Here is a 19,182-nt window from a genome sequence, read left to right on the forward strand (position 1 = left end):
TAGTCCGCCTCCTGGTCTAAGAGGATGAGTCTAAAGCAAGATCTCAAAGAACCCATTGACCTCATGTCAAAAAATGAGGCCACTGTTTTTCCAGTAGAGCAGAGACCAGAGGCTGAACCCACTTTCTTCCATTCTCTTTCCCCAGCAGAGGTCCGGGCCAGTGGGAGACCCGTCAACACTGCCCGAGAGCCTCCGCTCACCCAAGCCTCAGGTATGTGTGGTCCAGATCTTTGACTCAGGAAACTGGTATTGCTTCCTTCACCTGGTTACCCAGAAACGTGCACATGAGTTTCTGAGAATTCAAAGGAACGGCCTAAAAACTCCATGGAGGCCAGCAGATTTCCCCACCCACCTCCCGACCCAAGGCAGACCTTAGGAGGAAGTGAGCTTGAAGGAAGCAAAAACCACATCCAGAAGAGAGAGCCAAGGCATTTGAGAAGCACATCCAGAGCGCTGAGCTCTGGAGTTACTGATCACCCCAACCCCTCCTGGTACAGGGCCGGCCAGTATCTGGTCACACAGACACACAGACCCAGGCCCTGCCCGGGGAGCTTGTTGGAAACGGTTACGATTTTAAGACAATTATTGTGTCTTTCAAAGTGTGACGTCCAGAACTGGACACAACTACAGGTGTGGCCTGACCAGTGCACAACTATTCTAGACTATCATATCCTTTTGTGAACCTTATACTTTTATTTATTATATTAACACGTGTACTATACAAGAAAGAAGACTAGATTTGGCCTCATACTCAGTTCTAAGTTCCATTTTGGTCACTGACCAGCTGTGTCCTTGGACGAATAAGCTTCACCCCTTGAGCTTCGGTTTACCTTTCATTAAAATACGGATCCTCACACTCTCCTTAGAGAATATTATAAGGATACATAATAATTTTAGTAGCTAATATTCATGATGTGCTTTTATGTGCCCAGCATCGTGTGGCACAATCATTTAGCCCTTATAATAGCCCTGATGAGGTGAGTGGAGAACTGACCTGCTTTACAGAACTCCAGGTGTGCCCAGTACAGGTGAGGAAGTTGAGGCTCTTACACATGATCCAACAACTGATAAGTGACAGCCAGGATGAGCATCCAGGTCTGCCTGACTTCATTCACCCAAGTTCCTGTCTACCATGTGATACTGACATCGGTCTCTCTCTTTCTTTTTTGCTTTCTCCATCTTTTCAACCCCTTCTGTCCTCTTTCTTCCCTTTAGTTCATTTTCTGTCTCTCTCTGCCTCTGTCTCTCTCTCTCTCTCTCCATCTCTCTTTCTTACTCATTTTCTCATTTTTTTCTTACCCACTTTTCCCCTCTCTCTTTCCCTCCACCCATCCACTCTGAGACGCAGAGGGGGCCAGAGCACCCCACCACCTCCCCCATGCTAGGTGTTGGGGAAGATAATCTCAGGGAGGGAACTGGGATCAGTCACCAGGTGTCCTCAATTCTACCGGCGCACATGAGGGTCCCTCTCACATCTGTTTCTCAATTCCTCTAGTTCCTGGGGATGTTTTTGCTAAGAATTCCCTATGGAAAGGGGCCTATGAGTACCAGGGGAAGAAACAGCCAGCCATGCTCAGAGTGACTGGCTTCCAGGTCATCAACAGCAAGGTCAATGCCACCATGATTGACCACAGTGGTGTGGAGCTGCACTTGGCTGGTAAGGCATGCCTCCGGGAAAGCCTGCAGGGGGTGAGCTTGGGTGCGCCACAGTCTTTTCAAGGATGAGTCTACTCATTGTATTGTCACGCAAGGCTCAGCCTCATCTGGCAGGAGGGGGAAGAGGGAGTGTCTATTCTTCTTTGTTTCCACTATAAAAGCACCACAGACTAGAGGGAATTGGTTAAATGCCAAACATTAATAAATTGAACATACAGAGAATGCTTACAAATAAAGAGAGACTGATAGCCCTAAAATCGAACAAAAATATGGGCAGAGAACTCCCAGAAGTCAAAGTACAGACAGTTAATAAACAAATGGAAAAATATTTTTTAGCAATAATCCAAAAAAAAAAAAAGTAAACACAAAATGTCACTTTTCACTTACCCGACTAAGATTCTTCTTTTTTAAGCGACAACCCTTAGTGCTGGTCCATGGAAGGTACTGATGCAGTGCTGGTCAAAGTATAAAACAGTGCCGTTCCAGGGAGTAATCTGTACCATGAACCATGAAAATGTTTGGACCCATTAATTACACTTCTAAGAATTTTTATCATGAGAAATGGTTATAGAGGAAATGAAACATTTATGAATAAAGAATGTTCACATTACAGAGCTATTTGTATTACATAAAAACTGGGGATTAGAAACTGTCTAAAAAGAAATAGATAATTGTGTATGCTGGATAAAATATTATGCCAATTTGGGAAGAAATATACCCACCATAATGCATTTAGAATGTGACTCCAGTTTTTTTCCCTGTTTTACTGGGATTTTTTTTTTTTTGAAGAGTAGTTGATTGACAGTGTTTCAGGTGTACAGCAAAGTGATTCAGTTACACAAATATATACATATATACATATACAGATTCTTTTCCATTATAGCTTATTAAAAGAGATTGAATATAGTTCCCTGTGCTGTACAGTAGGTCCTTGTTTATCTATTTTATATACAGTAATGTGTATCTGCTAATCCCAAACTCCTAATTTATCCCTCCCCTCCTTCCCCTTTGGTAATCATAGTTTGTTTCCTATGTCTGTGGTGACTCCAGTTTTTAAAGGAAAAAATATATATATTCATAAGAAAGAAAATTGGAAGTAATGACACCAAAACATTAACAGGGGTTATTTCTCAGAAGTGGGATCAAGAGGAAATTTTCTTTCTTCATGCGTCTCTGCATTTTCCAAGATGTCCCCAATTTTCAAATTTTCTATACTCAGAAAAACTAAATATCTTAGAAAACAAGTGTTCATTGACTAGATAGGTAGGTCAGTGAATGCACGAGGGAAGGACTGTACACACTCAGATGCAACCCCACAGGCGGTCCTAGCCACTCCTTCATGTGTGCACACACACAGCTGAGCATTCGTAGTCACTCATTTGCTCTCAGACATTGTCCTAAGCCCATGTACATACACCTGGATACACCCCCTCCTGCATTCCTGCAGCCACTGACTTGTAAGCACATCCATGCTTTTACTGACCCATTAACATGTACAAAATCCTATCCCCTTTATTCTCAGAGGAAGTCAGGTGTAGTCAGGAGCACAACCACCAGGCAGTAATCCTGCTGTTCATTAACCACATGTGCACATTCTTGTGTGCCCTCACATCCAGCCCACGCACACTCACAGGCCACACGATACTTACCCAATTCCAATTATACATGGGATTTTTCTATCAACATCTGCACGTGAAATTGCACACAGACACTCACACCCACAGACCCCCAAATCTGGGTTTTGAAATTTTCCCAAATCTTTCAAGTGTACCCACTGAACTTTCTTTTCCCAGGAGTTTACAGGAGAGAAGATTTCCATCTCCTCCTCCAAGTTTACCAGATTACAGGGCCTGTGGAGAGCTTCGTGAATAAGTTTAAAGATGACCAGTGGGCTTTAGATGGGCATGTAAGTTCAGCAAAATCTCCTTCAGTCCTTGACCTCCCTGTGCCCTTGCCCCATCCCTGATTCCCAGATCACTGGCAGGGAGGAGGAGGGGAGGAAGGTGGTGGGAACTGTTAGGATCAACATGGAGACTGGGGAGGAGGTTTTCTGTGGGGCGAGGACTGGGACCAAGGAAGTCCTCATCTGCTAGTGAAGCGAGCAAAGGAAAAGATAAAAACGACCAGAGGCTGAGAGTGCAGAGTTCAGGACATCTGAGCAAGATGAAGCAGGTTCTGATGTTTGAGCAGAAAGCAAGGAAATGGAGGTCAGCTGGACAAGAGTAAGTTCAAGCAAGTTGAAGGTCGTGGTGTGGTGATGGGAGCCCGGAGGAGCTGGTGAGTCCCTGATGAACACTGAGCATCTTCTCACATTTGAGGATGCACGTGGTGTGCCATTTAGCACCGCTCAAGGGACCAGGACCTGGGGAAAAGGAGACAACTCTTTTGCATTCCCTTGTGGGAAAGACTTGTTACATTCAAGGGCATTCTTGAAGTGGAATCCAGGTCCCCAGTGAAACTGCTTTGCCCAGACCTTCTAATTTCACAGACAGGGGAATAGAGCAGTCACCTGTCACATCCTCAGCTTCCCTGACTTGGAAAATTGGAGCTGAAAGAGGAGGGGTGGAAAGGAGGAAGAGGTCTTGCAGCCAGAGGAGCAGAGAGCTGAGGAGTCAGGGTGCATCCTCGTGGGTGGTACGGGCTGGTAGAGGACTGTGGATTTAGTGACTCTGCTTATAAACATCTAAGAAGAAGCAAGTGGCTTCTCCAAGGTTGGGCACATGGGGTCCATTTCTTGGGATTCTCAGGAGTATCCTGTGGACCCCCTTGGGTATTCCAGGCTTGGCTAGCATCAGTAGCAGGAGGACAACAAACTCCATCATGCTGGGACGGTGGCCAGAGGTCAGAGAACAAGGGTCAAAGTTGGGAGCTGAAGCTAGAGTGTTAGATGTAAATGGAGCTCCAGAGGGCCAGGAACAGCTGAGCAACTGCCTGGGACAACAGTCAACCATCAGGCCCACTTCTGTGTCCCCCAGGACATGTCTGGGGGGATGGGAGGGGAGGTCAGCCTAGAGCATAACAGACAGAGGGCTGCACCCTGGGATGGAGCATGAGTTGGAAGGGAAACCAGTAGCACAAGCATCCTCAAAGCACGCCCTCAGCTGAGCAGCCCCCAGCCCACAGATTTGCATGTCTGTGTCTGGTCCATGAGCATCACGAGGCAGGGGCAGAGGGAGCACGGAGCAGTTCAGTCTCCAAGTCCCCGCCCCTCAAAATTAATAGCTATTGGAACCGGAATGAACCCTCCAAAGTATGTTCAGTCTGCAGTGGGTGCCCCTGCCCCACCCCAGCACCTCGGTCGTGCTCCATCCCGGCCTGGGTGTAGGCAGGGAGTCGATGTCGGTGGGGGTGACGCCAGCCCGTTTGGCAGCGTGTACCTGGGAGCGTGTCTCTGGCCTGGCTGGCAGGGCTTCCAGCTCCTTCTAGCATGCCTCCCATCTCACTCTCTCTGCTGCCACCATCACAGGTCTCCTCAGAGTCCTCCGGAGGCACCTTCATCTACCAAGGCTCTGTCAAAGGCCAAGGCTTCGGGCAGTTCGGCTTTCAAAGACTTGGTAACTAGCATTTGTCCCTGGGGTGTGAGCTCAGCGGGAAGAAACCAGCATGTGGGGATGGAGGGTGGGGATTGGTGGAGTTCAGCAGTCTAAGACGGGGGTTCTTAGCCTCTTTTGGATCAGGGACGCCTCTGAGATTCTGATAAAAGCCACGGAGGAATATCTCCCTGGAAACAAGGACAATACACAATGCATACATTCTGCCTTTACCAAACAGTTTCATGCTCAACCCTAGACTTGAGAGCCCCCAGCTGAAGGGACACTGGGTCTCAGATATGTCCCCACAACACTATCTGGCCAGCCCTGGGGCATCCCCAAGACCCCCCGAGCATTGCTCTCAGGGGAGTCTTCCCTCAGTCCTGGGAAACTGGTGTTGCTGTCCTCATTTTCAGATGAGAAAACTGAGCTGCAAGGAGGCTTCCTTCCCTAGTTCTTCCCTGGCATCTTTGTGCCCTGCCTGCATCAGAGTCAAGCAATCTTACTCCAGAGATTGGCCTTGACCCGGAGCCTCTAATGGGAGGAAGGGCCGTGTTCTGACTTCTCAGAAGCAGTGCAGGAGGAGACAGGAGGCAGGCATGGGGGCTTGAGCGCCAGCTCTGTACACCCCGGGGCTGACACCACCAGTCGTCCTGCCTCCGCCTGCCTGCCAGGCAGTACCTTGTGTTTTCACGCAGCTCTGACCTTCAGAAAACTTCTCCTTGTCTCAAGTGGAAATCAGGTTCCCACTCCACCCTGCTCCTCCTCAGAGTTGTTCTGAGCTCCGCCCTCTTGAGCTGCATAAAGAAAGAGCCTTTCCTCTTCCATACAGCAGCCCTTCAAATACTCAGCCTTGCACACCAGAGAGACCTCAGGAAACCCAAGTTCTTGTCCTGGTCTCACAATTAACTCCCAGCCTCCCAGAGCAGACCGGTCCCTTTGCAGAGCCCCCTCAGTTAGGTGGGGCACTTAACAGGGGTCCCAGCTTGTCCAGGGGACTACAGAACCCTCCCAGTCTTGGGGAGGGAGGGGGCAGGGAGGAGAGGGACCCTCCCGAGGCAGAAGCTTCAGCACCCCCTCTCCCACCCCAACCAGAGCAGTTCTGTTACCGGGAAAGGGGAAATAAGAATTACCTTGGTTCTTAGTCACCCAAAAAAAAAAAACAGAATTTTTAATGAGAGACAGACAGTGTGATATAAGCAAGATTTTTATTAGTAAAGTAAAAAAGTAGTAAAAGATAGTACACTCCCGAAAACAGGACGGGCCAATCCAGGAGAGGAAAAATGGCGCCGATCCTTTGTTTTTCTGTCTTATATCCTGGCTTAGGGCCATTTTTGTGATTGATTGATTAACTGCTCAGGTTCTTTGAGTGATCAAGCTGATTGTCAGCTCAGGTTCCTTGTGCTTAGGTTGATTGACAACTCCGGTTCCTTGTGCTCTGGCACGCCCATCCCCTTTGGGGCAGGTTTTTACCCCTGAAGCTACACAGAGAAACCTATGAGTGGGGGCTCAAACTGCAATGTTAATTGCATTATAATGAGCACTGGGTCAAGTTACACCGGGGCCTTCTCTCATACGCAGCTGCAGCATTTTGATTTTAACTGGCTTCTTTTGCTGGCCCTCATTTAGAGAAAGTAAAAATCTCTGGAGTTCCTTATCCTGCTTGCAGACATAGGGATTGTTCCTTTCCCCTTCCTCTCCCCCTTTCTGAGTTGTTCCTTTCCCCTTCCTCTCCCCCTCCCCAGTGCTCATTTCTATCTGACTGCTTAACAGTTCCACCTTTGTCTGTTTCATATTTTGGCTTCTTTGTAAGGTTTCATGGGATAAAAGGCTCCTATGGCCAAAAGACATTTTGAAACTTCTAAAGGGCTGCACTCTTTTAAGATTTTATTCTGGGACCCCGTTTCAGGTTCTCCTGTAGATTGGCTTCCCTGGGACTGACCTGCACACTTGAGACCCTTCTCCAGGGGGATGTCCAAGTGCATGTGGAAGGCAGGTGGGGGTGGTGGTGCTCTGGGCATCAGGCCTCTTCCTAATGAGCTGGAGAAGGTAGTGTCCCAGCCGCAGCCTCCCCTTCCGTGGCAGCCACTGTGCCTGACCTGAGGTTTCTGCTTTGGGATTTTGCAGACCTCAGGCTGTTGGAGTCAGACCCCGAGTCCATCGGCCGCCACTTTGCTTCCAACAGCAGCTCGGTGGCGGCTGCAATCCTGGTGCCCTTCATCGCCCTCATCATTGCGGGCTTTGTGCTCTATCTCTACAAGCACAGGTGAGTGAAGGGACAGGCCCGGGAATGGGAGGTGACAGGGCAGCTGCCAGACCCCCTCCCGGCGGCTTCTTGGCTCAGAGCTGCAAACGTCTGAAGGGAAGACTGAACCCCCCCCCCCCTTAGAGACCTGAGTCTCTCCTCTTTTGACATCTGGGTTACACTCTCTTATTCCCAGGAGAAGACCCAAAGTTCCTTTCAATGGCTACGCTGGCCACGAGAACACGAATGTCCGGGCCACGTTTGAGAACCCCATGTACGACCGCAACATCCAGCCCACAGACATCATGGCCACTGAGGCGGAGTTCACAGTCAGCACGGTGTGCACAGCGGTATAGCCCCCGGGCCTGGCTGCCCTCGCCTCCGCCACCGAGAGCCCCGCCTCCGGCAGCCGGTGAGAGGGGGGTGGGAGGTGGCCGTGCACCCGGGACAGCCCCCCACAACAGACACGGCCAGTAAGAGGGCCCGTGCACTAGCACTGCCACGTGCCAGCCACGGAGGCACCGCCCCACAGCTCAGACCGGGACTGTGGTTACCCGCTTTGCAGATGGGAAAACTGAGGCACAGAGAAAGGAGTTAACTTGACCAAGATCACACAGCTCACAAGTAGCAGGGCCAGGATCCAAGCCCAGGCAGGCGGCTCCAAAGAATGTGCTCTTAGCCATTGAGCTCAGCAAATACACCCAGTAGGTATATTAGTCAGAATTCTTGAGACATACATACTTAAATACATACAAATATGCATACACTTATCTATCTAGGGGGAGTATATATGGACATATTGCACGTATACATATTTATGTGGTATATATAGACTTAAAGAAAGAGGGAGAGGGATTGGCTTAGTGACTGTGGTGCTGGCAAGTCTGAAGGGCAAGCCTGCAGGCTGGAAATTCCATCAGGAGTTGTGCTCTTGAGTCCAGAGGCAGAATTCCTTTCTGTCAAGGGGACCTTAGTCCTGTCTCTTAAGGCCTTCAGCTAATTGGTGAGGCCCACCTGCATTAGGGAGGGTCATTTGCTTTATCCAAAGCCTACTGATTTAAATGTTAATCACATCTAACAAATTCCTTCACTGCAACATCTAGACTGATGTTTGACCCAACAGTGGGCACCTGAGCATCCCGCCCAGCCCAAGGCTCTCCCGGAGGGCCCCCCGCCCACTTCTGACACCCACCCACCCCCCCCCCACCCCCCGCAGACCTGGAGCACAGAGAATGGGTTGCTTGGCTCTGGAAAAAGATGCATGAAAATCCACACTGAATAGACACACATACATTTTAAATGAGTGGCAAGGTGATATGCTTCACAAGAGCTAATGGCTGAAATTAAAATAAACCCCACACAGGGATGTCATTGAGGCCTGCGGGGTCAGTGAGTAGGGCGCTTGGGAGCAGGGCTGTGTTATGACCTGCATGGACCCCTTCCTCTGTTTGAGTAATATCTTAACAAAGATACTTTACAACTCTGTTGTTATAAAGATGAAAAGAATCCAGGCTGGATTCATTATTCCATGGCCATTTTTATTATATTCATTTTTTTTACCTTCTGATTTTGGAAGAAACTGAAAAACATTTTTCTGGGCCTGTAAAAGTGTAGCAGCCGTGGGTCTCCTGTGGTAACAGGTGAGTCGGCCCTGCCTGGGAGAAAAGTAACCTTAGGAAAATGTGTATTCTTCCACGTCCCTTCCCTGCCTACACTCCCACCCTCAGTTTGGGAAGATTAAAAATCAAAGATAAGATCAAGGCAACTAACTGTCTTTCATTCTTCCCCCTTCAACCCTTCGCTTTGCCTCTTTTCTCTTACCTTCTGCTCGCCGTCCCCCTTCTTTTACAAACTCTGGTGTGATCTGTGTTCCCAGTTCTCCAGGGGACAGGAAGTAAGCTCCCCTGAGCACAGTGCCCAGTGCCCATCTTCGTCCGTCTCTCCACCCGTGTCTGCTACCGCTGGGACTTGGGCCCTCGCCCTGCCACCATCCGCACTGCCACCCTGGAGAGGACTCCCACTCCGCCTGGACTGGGGGAAGGAAGTTATGGATCTAAACTAGCAAAGGATTTTGTGGGTGTGCACGTGTGTGGATGGGCCTGAACACACACAAACACACACCTCTCCTCCATTTGAGTCCTACGGAAGAGACCACAGAAGCTTAAAAAAGAGAAATGGGTATGAAAGATGTCCCGTGCCCTGCTCCCCACAAACACAGAGAAGAAGTGAAGGAGAATAAGGCCCATCGGCCTGGAAACCAACATGCCCACCCCTCTTGTGCAGACACAGTGGCTGTGTTAGCAGGATGCCTTTCGAGGCGGGCGGTGGGTACCCAGAGACCAGCCGTCTGTAAACGGACAGTCCTGGCTGCAGAATGCCAGCGGGGATTACCCCAAGGGCAGAAAACAATCCTAAGAAATAGTTTGGAAATCAGTTTCTTTATTTTTTTCTAACGTAATTTTCTTGAGTTCTAAACCAGTGAATAAAAAGGCATTCTAGGTCGAAGGTAACACTGAAAAAGTAGGGCACGTCAGGGGAGGTAAGGGAAGGAAGCCGGCCATGAGCCCAAGGTCAAGTCTGACCGTCAACTGACAAAGAGAAGAGAAACAAGAGAGTTGGCCCAAACAGGGACACCAAGTCTGCAGGCATCGGAGAGGTGAGGGAAGGGCCAGGAAAGCGAGCCTGCCCCAAGGTCCAAACAATAATGGGTGCCATGTATTGAGTTTCTTCTCTGTGCCTGACACTTTAGGTGTATCATTTCTAGACCTTCCAGCAACCCCAGAATGTAGAACATCTGATTCCGGATGGATGAGAAAGCAAAAGCCCAGAAAAGTAAAGAGACGTCACCCACACAGTAAGTGTGGAGTCAGGTTACAAACCCAGACGGGTCTGACTCCAAAGTCTACTACACCAGCTGCCAGAAACCCATGTCTCAAAGGGGGACCAAAGACTGGGGGGAGCAGATGAATCTCTAAGTAGAACTGTGGCCAGGGCTGTTGGGCCAGGCAGGGGACCCATGTGTCCTTCTGGGTTCCATTCTCTCCACCTTGGCAGCATCAGGGCAAGGACCCAGTGCCCCAGGCTTCCTGGAGCTGGTGCCAGCCCCTGGGCTCCCCGCAGGACCCTGCCATAGCAGACAGGACCTAGGAGCTACTGACTGAAAAGAATGAGGTGGGTGAGTCACACTCGCTCCAACTCCTTGCAAGTAGGTTTGATTTATTTTGAGTTTCATCGTGCTTGAGTCATTGATGAATTCCATGTAAGTATTGCTGAGAAGCTAATGAGTTTAGAAATCAAACTGTGGCACTTAGAGCCGCTTTCTCTGTCCTCGGGAAGGTCCCCACGGGCTTTAGCCCCTGTGCACATGTGACCGGCTGGCCTCAGATGTTCATAACGCATATTGAAATGACAGATAGAAGCACGCAGGAATGGAGTGGTGGGGATGCCCGGTTTGTAAGCATATTCTGAGCTGGAACCATGAAGGTGGGCTAAAGTGAGAGGTGTCAATTTCCAGCAGATGCAGCTGGGTCTGGCCGTGCCAGGGGCCCAGCTGCCCGCACCGCTCCAGGTCACAGCATCCCTGGGCGAGAGGGCCAGTCCAGACAAACGCACTCACACGCTCATCTCTTTCTTTTTCTGGAAGCAAGTGCAGGAAGCTCTTTGGCTGCTCCCTTCCCCCTTCTTATTATGCTCCTCTGAGACCAACCAGTGGAATCTTCCTTCAGCCCCACCTCTGCCCCTCCCCTGTGTCCCGCTGTGAAGTCCCAGGAGATGCCCAAGGAGCACATGCTGGTGGGGCACACAGCACTCTGCTGTGCTTTACCCTTTCCCACCTCTGGCATTTTCTCTCCACCTCCAGAGGCTTGGAAGCGACCAGGGCAGACTAGGCCCTTCACCCACCGTTCTCACCATATACCCACCACCATCCCATGAGGAAAAAAAAAAAAAAAGTAAAACAAAAACAAACAAAAAAATCTTTTGTACAGAGATATATTTTTATTATACAAAGTTTGTACAGTACCAAAAAAGAAAAGAAAAAAAGGTGTAAATTTTTTTTCATTATTGTAGGTAAACGGTAGTGGAAGCCTTTTTTGTAAATGTAATAAAATGTATAAATATGGTTTTCAGAAAACATCAAGTGCTGTAAATATGTAATCTACACACCTTGGCTTGTCTGCAGTATATACATTTAATTTATCTGTCTCTGTATATGAGGCTTCCTCCCTGGGGTCCTGCATTATTATGGTACTTTCCTGAATTTGAAAGCAATTTTAAATTTTTTGAATTCAAATAAAATATAAATTTTTGCATTGGTTTTCTTACATTTTTATGGCCTTTGTCATGGCTAGGGGCAAGGGTTTGTTGCGGAAGGAGAGGAAAGACACATCTGCGACTAAAAGCCAAGGGTAGAAATGTGGACATCTCTTTCTTAAACTTGTGTTGCCTCTGCTACATTTTGGGAACCCCCAGCAAAGTGATTGATAGTGCACTATATGTAAAAAATTAACTTGAAATGGATCAAATATCTAAACAGAAGACCTAAAACTATAAAATGCTTACAAGAAAATATAGGAAAGCTTTGTGACATTAGACTTGGCAGTGATTTCTTGGATATGACACCAAAAGTATGGGCAACAAATTTAAAATAGGTGAGTTGGACTTCATAAAAATTAAAAACATCTGTACATCAAAGGACACAACGGAGTAAAGGCAACCTATGGAGTGGAAGAAAATATTTGCAAGTCATATGTCTGATATGGGATTAATATCCAGAATATATTAAGAATTCCTATACTCAACGACAACAAAACCAAAGCAACAAAAACAAATAACCTGATTTTAAAATGGGCAAATGACTTGAACAGACATTTCTCCAAAGATATAAAATGGCCAACAAGCACATGAAAAGATGCTCAACGTCACTAATCATTAGGGAAACAGAAACCAAAATCACAGTGATATCCACCTCACATCCATTAGAATAACTACTATCAAAAAAAAAAAAAACCCACAGAAAATAACAAGTGTTGGTGAGGATGTAGAGAAATTGGAATCCTCGTGTACTATTGGTGGGAATGTAAAATGGTGCAGCCACTATGGAAAACAGTGTAGAGGTTCTTCAAAAAAATTAAAAATAGAACTACCATGTGATCCAGCAATCCCACTTTTACATCCAAAGGAAATAAAATCACTATCTTGAAAAGATATCTGCATTACCACATTCATGGCAGCATTATTCACAGTAGTCAAGGTATGGAAATAACCTAAGTGTCTGTCAGTGGATTAAAGGATCAAGACAATGTGTATGTGTATATACATACAATGGCATAAATAACAATAAATAAAATTTTAAATTATAGTGGTGCCCAGGTCAGCTCAGGGCAGGATCCTGGGGACAAAGAAGCTGCTCCCCTTCGGGGATGGGGCCTGGCCTGGCCTGGACTGAGGCGGTCAGTGCAAAGGATTTGTAGCCTAAAGGGCAGGTGGGCTTGGGCAACAGGAAATCTACAGCAGAGAAAGGCTAAATCAGGAGGACCATCCAGGAGGAAAAGCCACTAAAGAAGGAGTGAGGGAGAAAAGGAAAGACTGACGAGAGCTAGAAGCCTCCTTCTCCAAATTAAATATCTATTAGGAGTCATCATTTTATATGGAAAATTCACCCAGACTGCCTTCTGTTTCCTGACTCCCACTACCCTTCACTTTCGCACTGCATCTTGGCCCCCCTTGTCCCTCGATCACCTGAATCATCAGATTTATATGAACTTTCCCAGTTTTAAAAAAGGCATCATGTCATCTGGGACATAACATCTTGTATTTATCTCCTGTCCACAGGGAACCAGCCGGGTAGACCCCACCCTCCCATCAGGGACATTAGGTAGCTTGGCTAGGATTCAGGGTTAGGAACTGAACTGTTGTAAAACACAGGCAACTGCTGGATTAGAAGCTGGGAGCGCCAAGTAGCAAGTATTAAATCTGAGTTCCAAATGTAAATTTTCCCCACATCCACTTTACAATAAATTACAATTTCTAGACACCCCTCAGAGTGAGGAACACTTCCGAACATCATGCTAGGACAGGCTTTCATAAGCCTAAGGACATAGATAGAGGGGACAGTGCCTGTGAGACAAGCTACACTGTCCCTAGATCACCCAATAACAAAAGAGAGTGCCCTTGAACTAACAAAGCAAATAACCCAAGTCACTCCATCCCTCACTCCAATAGGATCACCTGTTATCGCTGGTCTAGAAAAATCCTATACATTTATTTTATCACAGGCAGAAAAAGGGTACTCAACACATCTACAACATTTCTATAAGAATAAAACAGAAAATAAGTAATGAAACATTTTAGCTAATGAAAACACTCCCCCAAAAGATAAACAAAGGAGAATACTTTTTAAAAAGAATTTCAACATTAAATATAATTAAACAGCCAGTTGCAAATATTACAGTACAACACAAATAAGAAATTAAAAAACTCAGAATAGAAATGGACTTATAGCAGGAAGAAGTGAAATGAGAGCTTACCAAAAAAGGACATATCTTAGAAATTAAGACCAACCTGTGAAGTGTCCGAGGAATACTAGACACAGAAAGTATAATAAAGGGCATAGTGGAAGAAAATTAAAGCATTTAAGAAAACAAAAATCAATAAAGAGCAAAAAAGGATACGCATAGACAACAGACGAAGATAAACCAATTTATGTGCAATAGGAGTCCCTGAAGAAGGAAATATAAATAACAGAACAGAATTAATATATATAGTTATATGCTAAGTAAACGTTCCAGAGCTAAAAGAAAATCTTTAACCTATTTATTGGAAGTCCCACCATGTTCTGGGGAAATTATCCAGGAACAGGCAATTCTGAGACATAGCCCAGCAGAACTATAAGGAAAAAGAAAACATTCTCGTGATCCAGTTTAAAAATTAAGTCAGTTGCAAGGAAAGAAAATCGGGTTGTCATTCGATTTCTTAAGAGCAACACACAAAGCAAAACAGGACCGAATCAATGTTTTCACTTTTTTTAAGCATCAAGACGATGAAAATACAGTATTAGATATTTAAGAACTTGGTGCTATTTTACTCAGGAGCCCTTCGTCAAAAATCTAATGGGAGGACAAGTTTTATCCAACCAAGTGATAACTGGAAAACTTCAGCCAAAGGACTGGCATTGATAATTGATTATATCGAAATCTAAAATGAAGATGGAGATAAAGAAATGTAAATGTCATATGTCTAACAAAGTGGAAATAATATAATTTATTAATAGGGAGAGAAAAGGGGGCTGTAACAGGAACTCATTGATTGCCACATAAATATTAGGGGGGAGCCAAATGATGGTATAAGGAGGGATTTTTCAAAACTCAGCAATATTGACATTTGGGGCTGATGCTTTTTTCTTGTAGGGCTTGACTGTCCTGCACATTATAAGTTGTGCACTGGCTACCCTGGTCTCCACCCACTAGGTGCTTGTAGCTCCCCTCCCCCAGCTGCGACAACCAAAATGCTTCTAGACACTGTCAAATGTCTTCTGGGGAGCAAGACTGGCACTCATACACGCATACCCTCCCTCCATTGAAAAACCACTGATACAAAGCTAATAAAATAGCAAGGACATAAATAGAGAAAAAGAGGACTAAGGGTATTACATAAACGTATTAGTATATAGAAAATCACTCAAATAAAAATACATACTATTCTAAATATTAATACATGTATTTTCAAAGTACCCAGAGTATCACATTGTGAGAGAACCAGTAAATATAACAAAATGCACAAAGTAAATACAACATAAAATAATATTGTTGCCAAAACATGGCCTCCGTATCCTGTTTACTGAGTTGAGACTTAAGGAGAGTTTTGGATGAAGTAGAAAAGGCAGCTTTATTTCTTTGCCAGGCAAAGGAGGTCACAGTGGCCTAATGCTTCTAAGACTGTGAGCCTAATGGGGAGAGAAGGCAGAGGGGTTTATAATAAAATCCAAGAGTTCAAGGGGTGGAGCTAGTTTCCACAGAGATCGCATACAGGATAACAAATTGTTGCAAACAAATTTTTGCAGATGTAGTGGTCCCCTTCCCTCTGCTGGGTATGAAGTCCACCTCCAGCTTTGGGACTCTTACTATTCTTCTACCTGGAACAAAGGATGCATAGGAATGGGGTCTATGGAAGAGAGCTCTAGAGAAAAAGCTGTGCTAAAGTCAGGTTGACAAATGTTTTTAGCCTTTTAAGCAGGCTGAGGCCTGGGACCTCCTGCTGCAGATTGAGGCCTGCAGCTCAAACAACAGGATACAAGGAAACCACAACGGCTTAAGAGGAGGGCACAGGGGTCAAGAGGAGGTCACTGGGGGCAAAAGCCGGGCACTGAGCATGATCCCTGCACACAGCAGCACCATGAGGGGGTTGGGTGGACCACCCAAGCCTCCCTCCTCTCCAGCCCAACCCTGGTCAGCAAGAGCATGAGGAAAGCCCTTTAAACCATCATTTAGTTACACAATTGCAAACACCATTACAGGTATCAGGTGGTCACTGATGACAGTAGGGTCCTGCTCCGTTACAGTATGACAGATCTGAAAACATACCACTTACATCACTAAATGTAATTAGGTTTATGAATGGGCAAAGGAAGAGCCAGCATGTGCAAACAAGGAACCAGCGATCACCATCTTGGTATCAGACAAGTCTGAATTCAGGCTCAAAGGCATTAAAGAATACAAAGGAGGACACTTTATAACACTGAAGGACACAATTCACAACGAATATATAACAGATATTAACTACTCACCAAATAAGCATCACCCACGTTCACAAAGCAGAAAGTAGAAGATGCAAAGAGAAATAGAAACACACCAGTCATAGGAGCTTTAACTCATCTCTCTCAGAACACAAAAGATCAAGGTAACAACCACAACAAAAATGTATGGTTGTAGAAGACCGAAACAAAATAATCATAAGGAAGTTTTTGTGAGATAGGCCAGGAGCTGGGACCCTTACCAGAGTACTTGCACCTGGACAACAATTGACAGAATACAAAGAAACTATCAGGACCTAAAAATAACTGCACACACTGCAATTGGGGCAATTATTAACAATAAGATACAAAAAGGCCACAAGCCAACTGCCACTTCTGAGTAACCAGGAGAAGCAGGGTACTGTGCATGATCCCTGCACACAGCACCGCCAAGGGGGTGGGCAGACCACCTCAGCAACCCCTCTAACCCTACCCCCAGATCCCTCCCCAACCCTTACCCCATTTAAGCAACCAGTTCACCCGCATCAGAGAGGGAGCAAGGGAGCCTGATACCTATTTTCACTCCCTGGTGCTGCAGCACAAGTCCCAGTAAATCCCTGCCTGAATTCTAGTCTGGCCTTTTATCAATTTCTATTGATTAAGGAGTCCAAGAGTTGGTAACAAATACATGTCAAACTGCAACTCGGTATTAGAGAATATTCTTTTTGAAAGAGGCATGACCCATTCATAAAAATATTCCTCATAACTGAGAAAAAAGACTAAAAGCATCATAAGCAAGTAGACAAAAACAATGAAAAGAAAGATAAGCAAAAACTCTTAAATATATGAAAGCTCAGTTTCACTCCTCAGAGATACAGTTTCTCACCTATTAGATTGGCAAAAATCCAAAAGCTAGACAGCACACTGCTGACAAAGATGTAGGGGAAACACCCTCAGATGCTGCTGGTCCGATTCTTATGAAGCAGAATTTGACAATGCATAACAAAATATAATGATTTATGCTTTGACCCAGCAATCCCACCTGTAGGAATTTTTCTGAAGATATACCTCCTCAAATATGAACTAACATACACACAAGGTTACTCTAGCAGTATTATTTATAAAAACAAAAGACCGGAAACAACCTCAGTGTATCAAAGCTCAGGAGGTGACCCGTGTATAAACTGTTAACACTCTTACTATACCAAGAGTACATTTTGGTACTCTGTGTAGGAAAGCAGAGGACTAGATTTACAAATTGAAAGCAAAATGAAATAAACACACCTTCTTATGAAGTTGGAACGATCGTAGGAAAGGAACTATGTCAAATGGTTTTATAAATACAGTAAATTAACTGTGTATCCCTAGCAGGGTAGAACTAAAGGCAAAAAAAACTGCAAACAACTAACTGTTTTCAGAAATCATATTGATGATGATAGTGTATTGTTTTGTGTATTATGAGGGAAAGCACATGAATAATTTTGTTAGTGTTGGGAACCAGGATTTTTCTCAGAGAAGAAAGGAGATTCATGTTTAACATAGATGAGGTTAAGTCAAACTCTTTAGTCCTGAATTTGAATCGGAAATATCACTACAATCTCAGGATGTATTTTATCTTTAAAATACATGTATGTATGTATTATTCCCAAGAACAGCAAAAGAAGGAAATCCCCCTCCAAATCCATAGTATGAAAAAATAAATCCCCTAAATTAAAAATAAAATGAAATAAATGAGCCTAACAACAAAGAATATTGGTAAATAATTATTTCAAATTATTTGTAACACAATACCCTGTCTATACATCTCTGGTGGAATGCAGTCTAAGAACAAAAGGAAGGGTGCGGTGGATGTTAGAACCCTGGCAAGGACTCTTGATCATCTTTGGTCTTTGCTTTTATTTCAAAGAAATGTAGTTTTAAATTTTATGATATATTAATATTGAGCATTATATAAAAATTACAAAAGAACACCATAAAAATCTGTAATTCTAGCACCCTGATATTACCATGGTAACTTTCAAAGTGCTTCTGTTCCCACATCTTTGTGATATTACTCTTGTCACCTAGCAATTTATTGTGGGCATTTTAATATGCATTGTGTTTATGTATTTTTTTCACATTTTAACTAGCTGCTTGGTTTTCTGTTGCCTGCTGGTACTATAATTTGTATTAAATTCCCCTTTATTGGATGTTTCAATTATAGAATGTTGTATCATCATATAGCTGCCATGAACAACCTCATAGCATGATTGTTGGACATTGTTTAGGACCTAACTGACCATGAATTTATTATGGTACCAATCTTTCTGATAATGTTTTTTTTTTACTTCCAGCAAAAATCAGCAGCATGGACACGGTAATAGAGGCTGCATTATTGTATTCTTAGATGACTGAGTTTATGCCAGGCAGACGTAACAGAAGTCAGCAGGAAGAAAAGCAAGGATATGGGTAAGAAAGGTTGAAATTCTGAACTGTGGCACTTAAGTTGGGTAGAAAGGGATATGAAGACAAGAAGGAGGTGATAGGTTGAGGAAAGAATGTACTAGAGACCAAAGGAAGAGGAAACCTAGCTCAAACTAACTTAACAAGAAAAATGTACTGGCTCACATCACAGAGTCTGGCAGCCAAGTGGGCATTGGCTTAGCCAGTATCTCCAGCTCCGTTTCTCCTGGATTCCTTCAGCTATACTGTGTGTGTGGCTGTGGCTCCAGGCAGCCTGGTCCCAAGGTGGTAAAGTTCTGAAACTAATTTTCTAGTCCCACCCCGCCAACCTGCTATTTCATCTCCTTGGCACAAATTGGGCCATCCGTTTCTGATCATCCATTCATCTCCTGTCATCACAGGAATGTCGTGGCTGATTCGCTGATTATGCTCCGAGATGGAGAACAGGACAAGGAGAATGGGATTACCTTTGGAGGGAGCAGGCTGGAGTCTGGAAGTGGGAGTAGGGGAAGCCCTGGGGCATGTGGGCTTCATGGGAGGAACGAGTTGCCTAAACAAAAATTACGAGAAAGGCAGGCTTC

At 45.2% G+C, this 19,182-nt stretch overlaps 1 protein-coding gene across 1 annotated transcript in view; it reads left to right on the plus strand.

Moving 5' to 3' along the window:
* CSMD2 (CUB and Sushi multiple domains 2) overlaps window positions 1–11,521 on the plus strand; it is a 575,319-nt gene extending 563,798 nt beyond the window's left edge. Inside the window, exons 65-71 of the mRNA XM_064493786.1 lie at window positions 146–211; window positions 1,496–1,657; window positions 3,450–3,562; window positions 5,123–5,210; window positions 7,314–7,452; window positions 7,628–7,843; window positions 9,308–11,521. Of these exons, the coding sequence (XP_064349856.1) occupies window positions 146–211; window positions 1,496–1,657; window positions 3,450–3,562; window positions 5,123–5,210; window positions 7,314–7,452; window positions 7,628–7,787 (728 nt within the window). The 3' untranslated portion in view covers window positions 7,788–7,843; window positions 9,308–11,521. The remainder of the gene's footprint in view (window positions 1–145; window positions 212–1,495; window positions 1,658–3,449; window positions 3,563–5,122; window positions 5,211–7,313; window positions 7,453–7,627; window positions 7,844–9,307) is intronic.
* The last annotated feature ends 7,661 nt before the right edge of the window (window positions 11,522–19,182 follow it).

The sequence above is a fragment of the Camelus dromedarius genome, chromosome 14 (assembly GCF_036321535.1).
Source record: "Camelus dromedarius isolate mCamDro1 chromosome 14, mCamDro1.pat, whole genome shotgun sequence".
In the NCBI taxonomy this organism is placed as follows: domain Eukaryota; kingdom Metazoa; phylum Chordata; class Mammalia; order Artiodactyla; family Camelidae; genus Camelus; species Camelus dromedarius.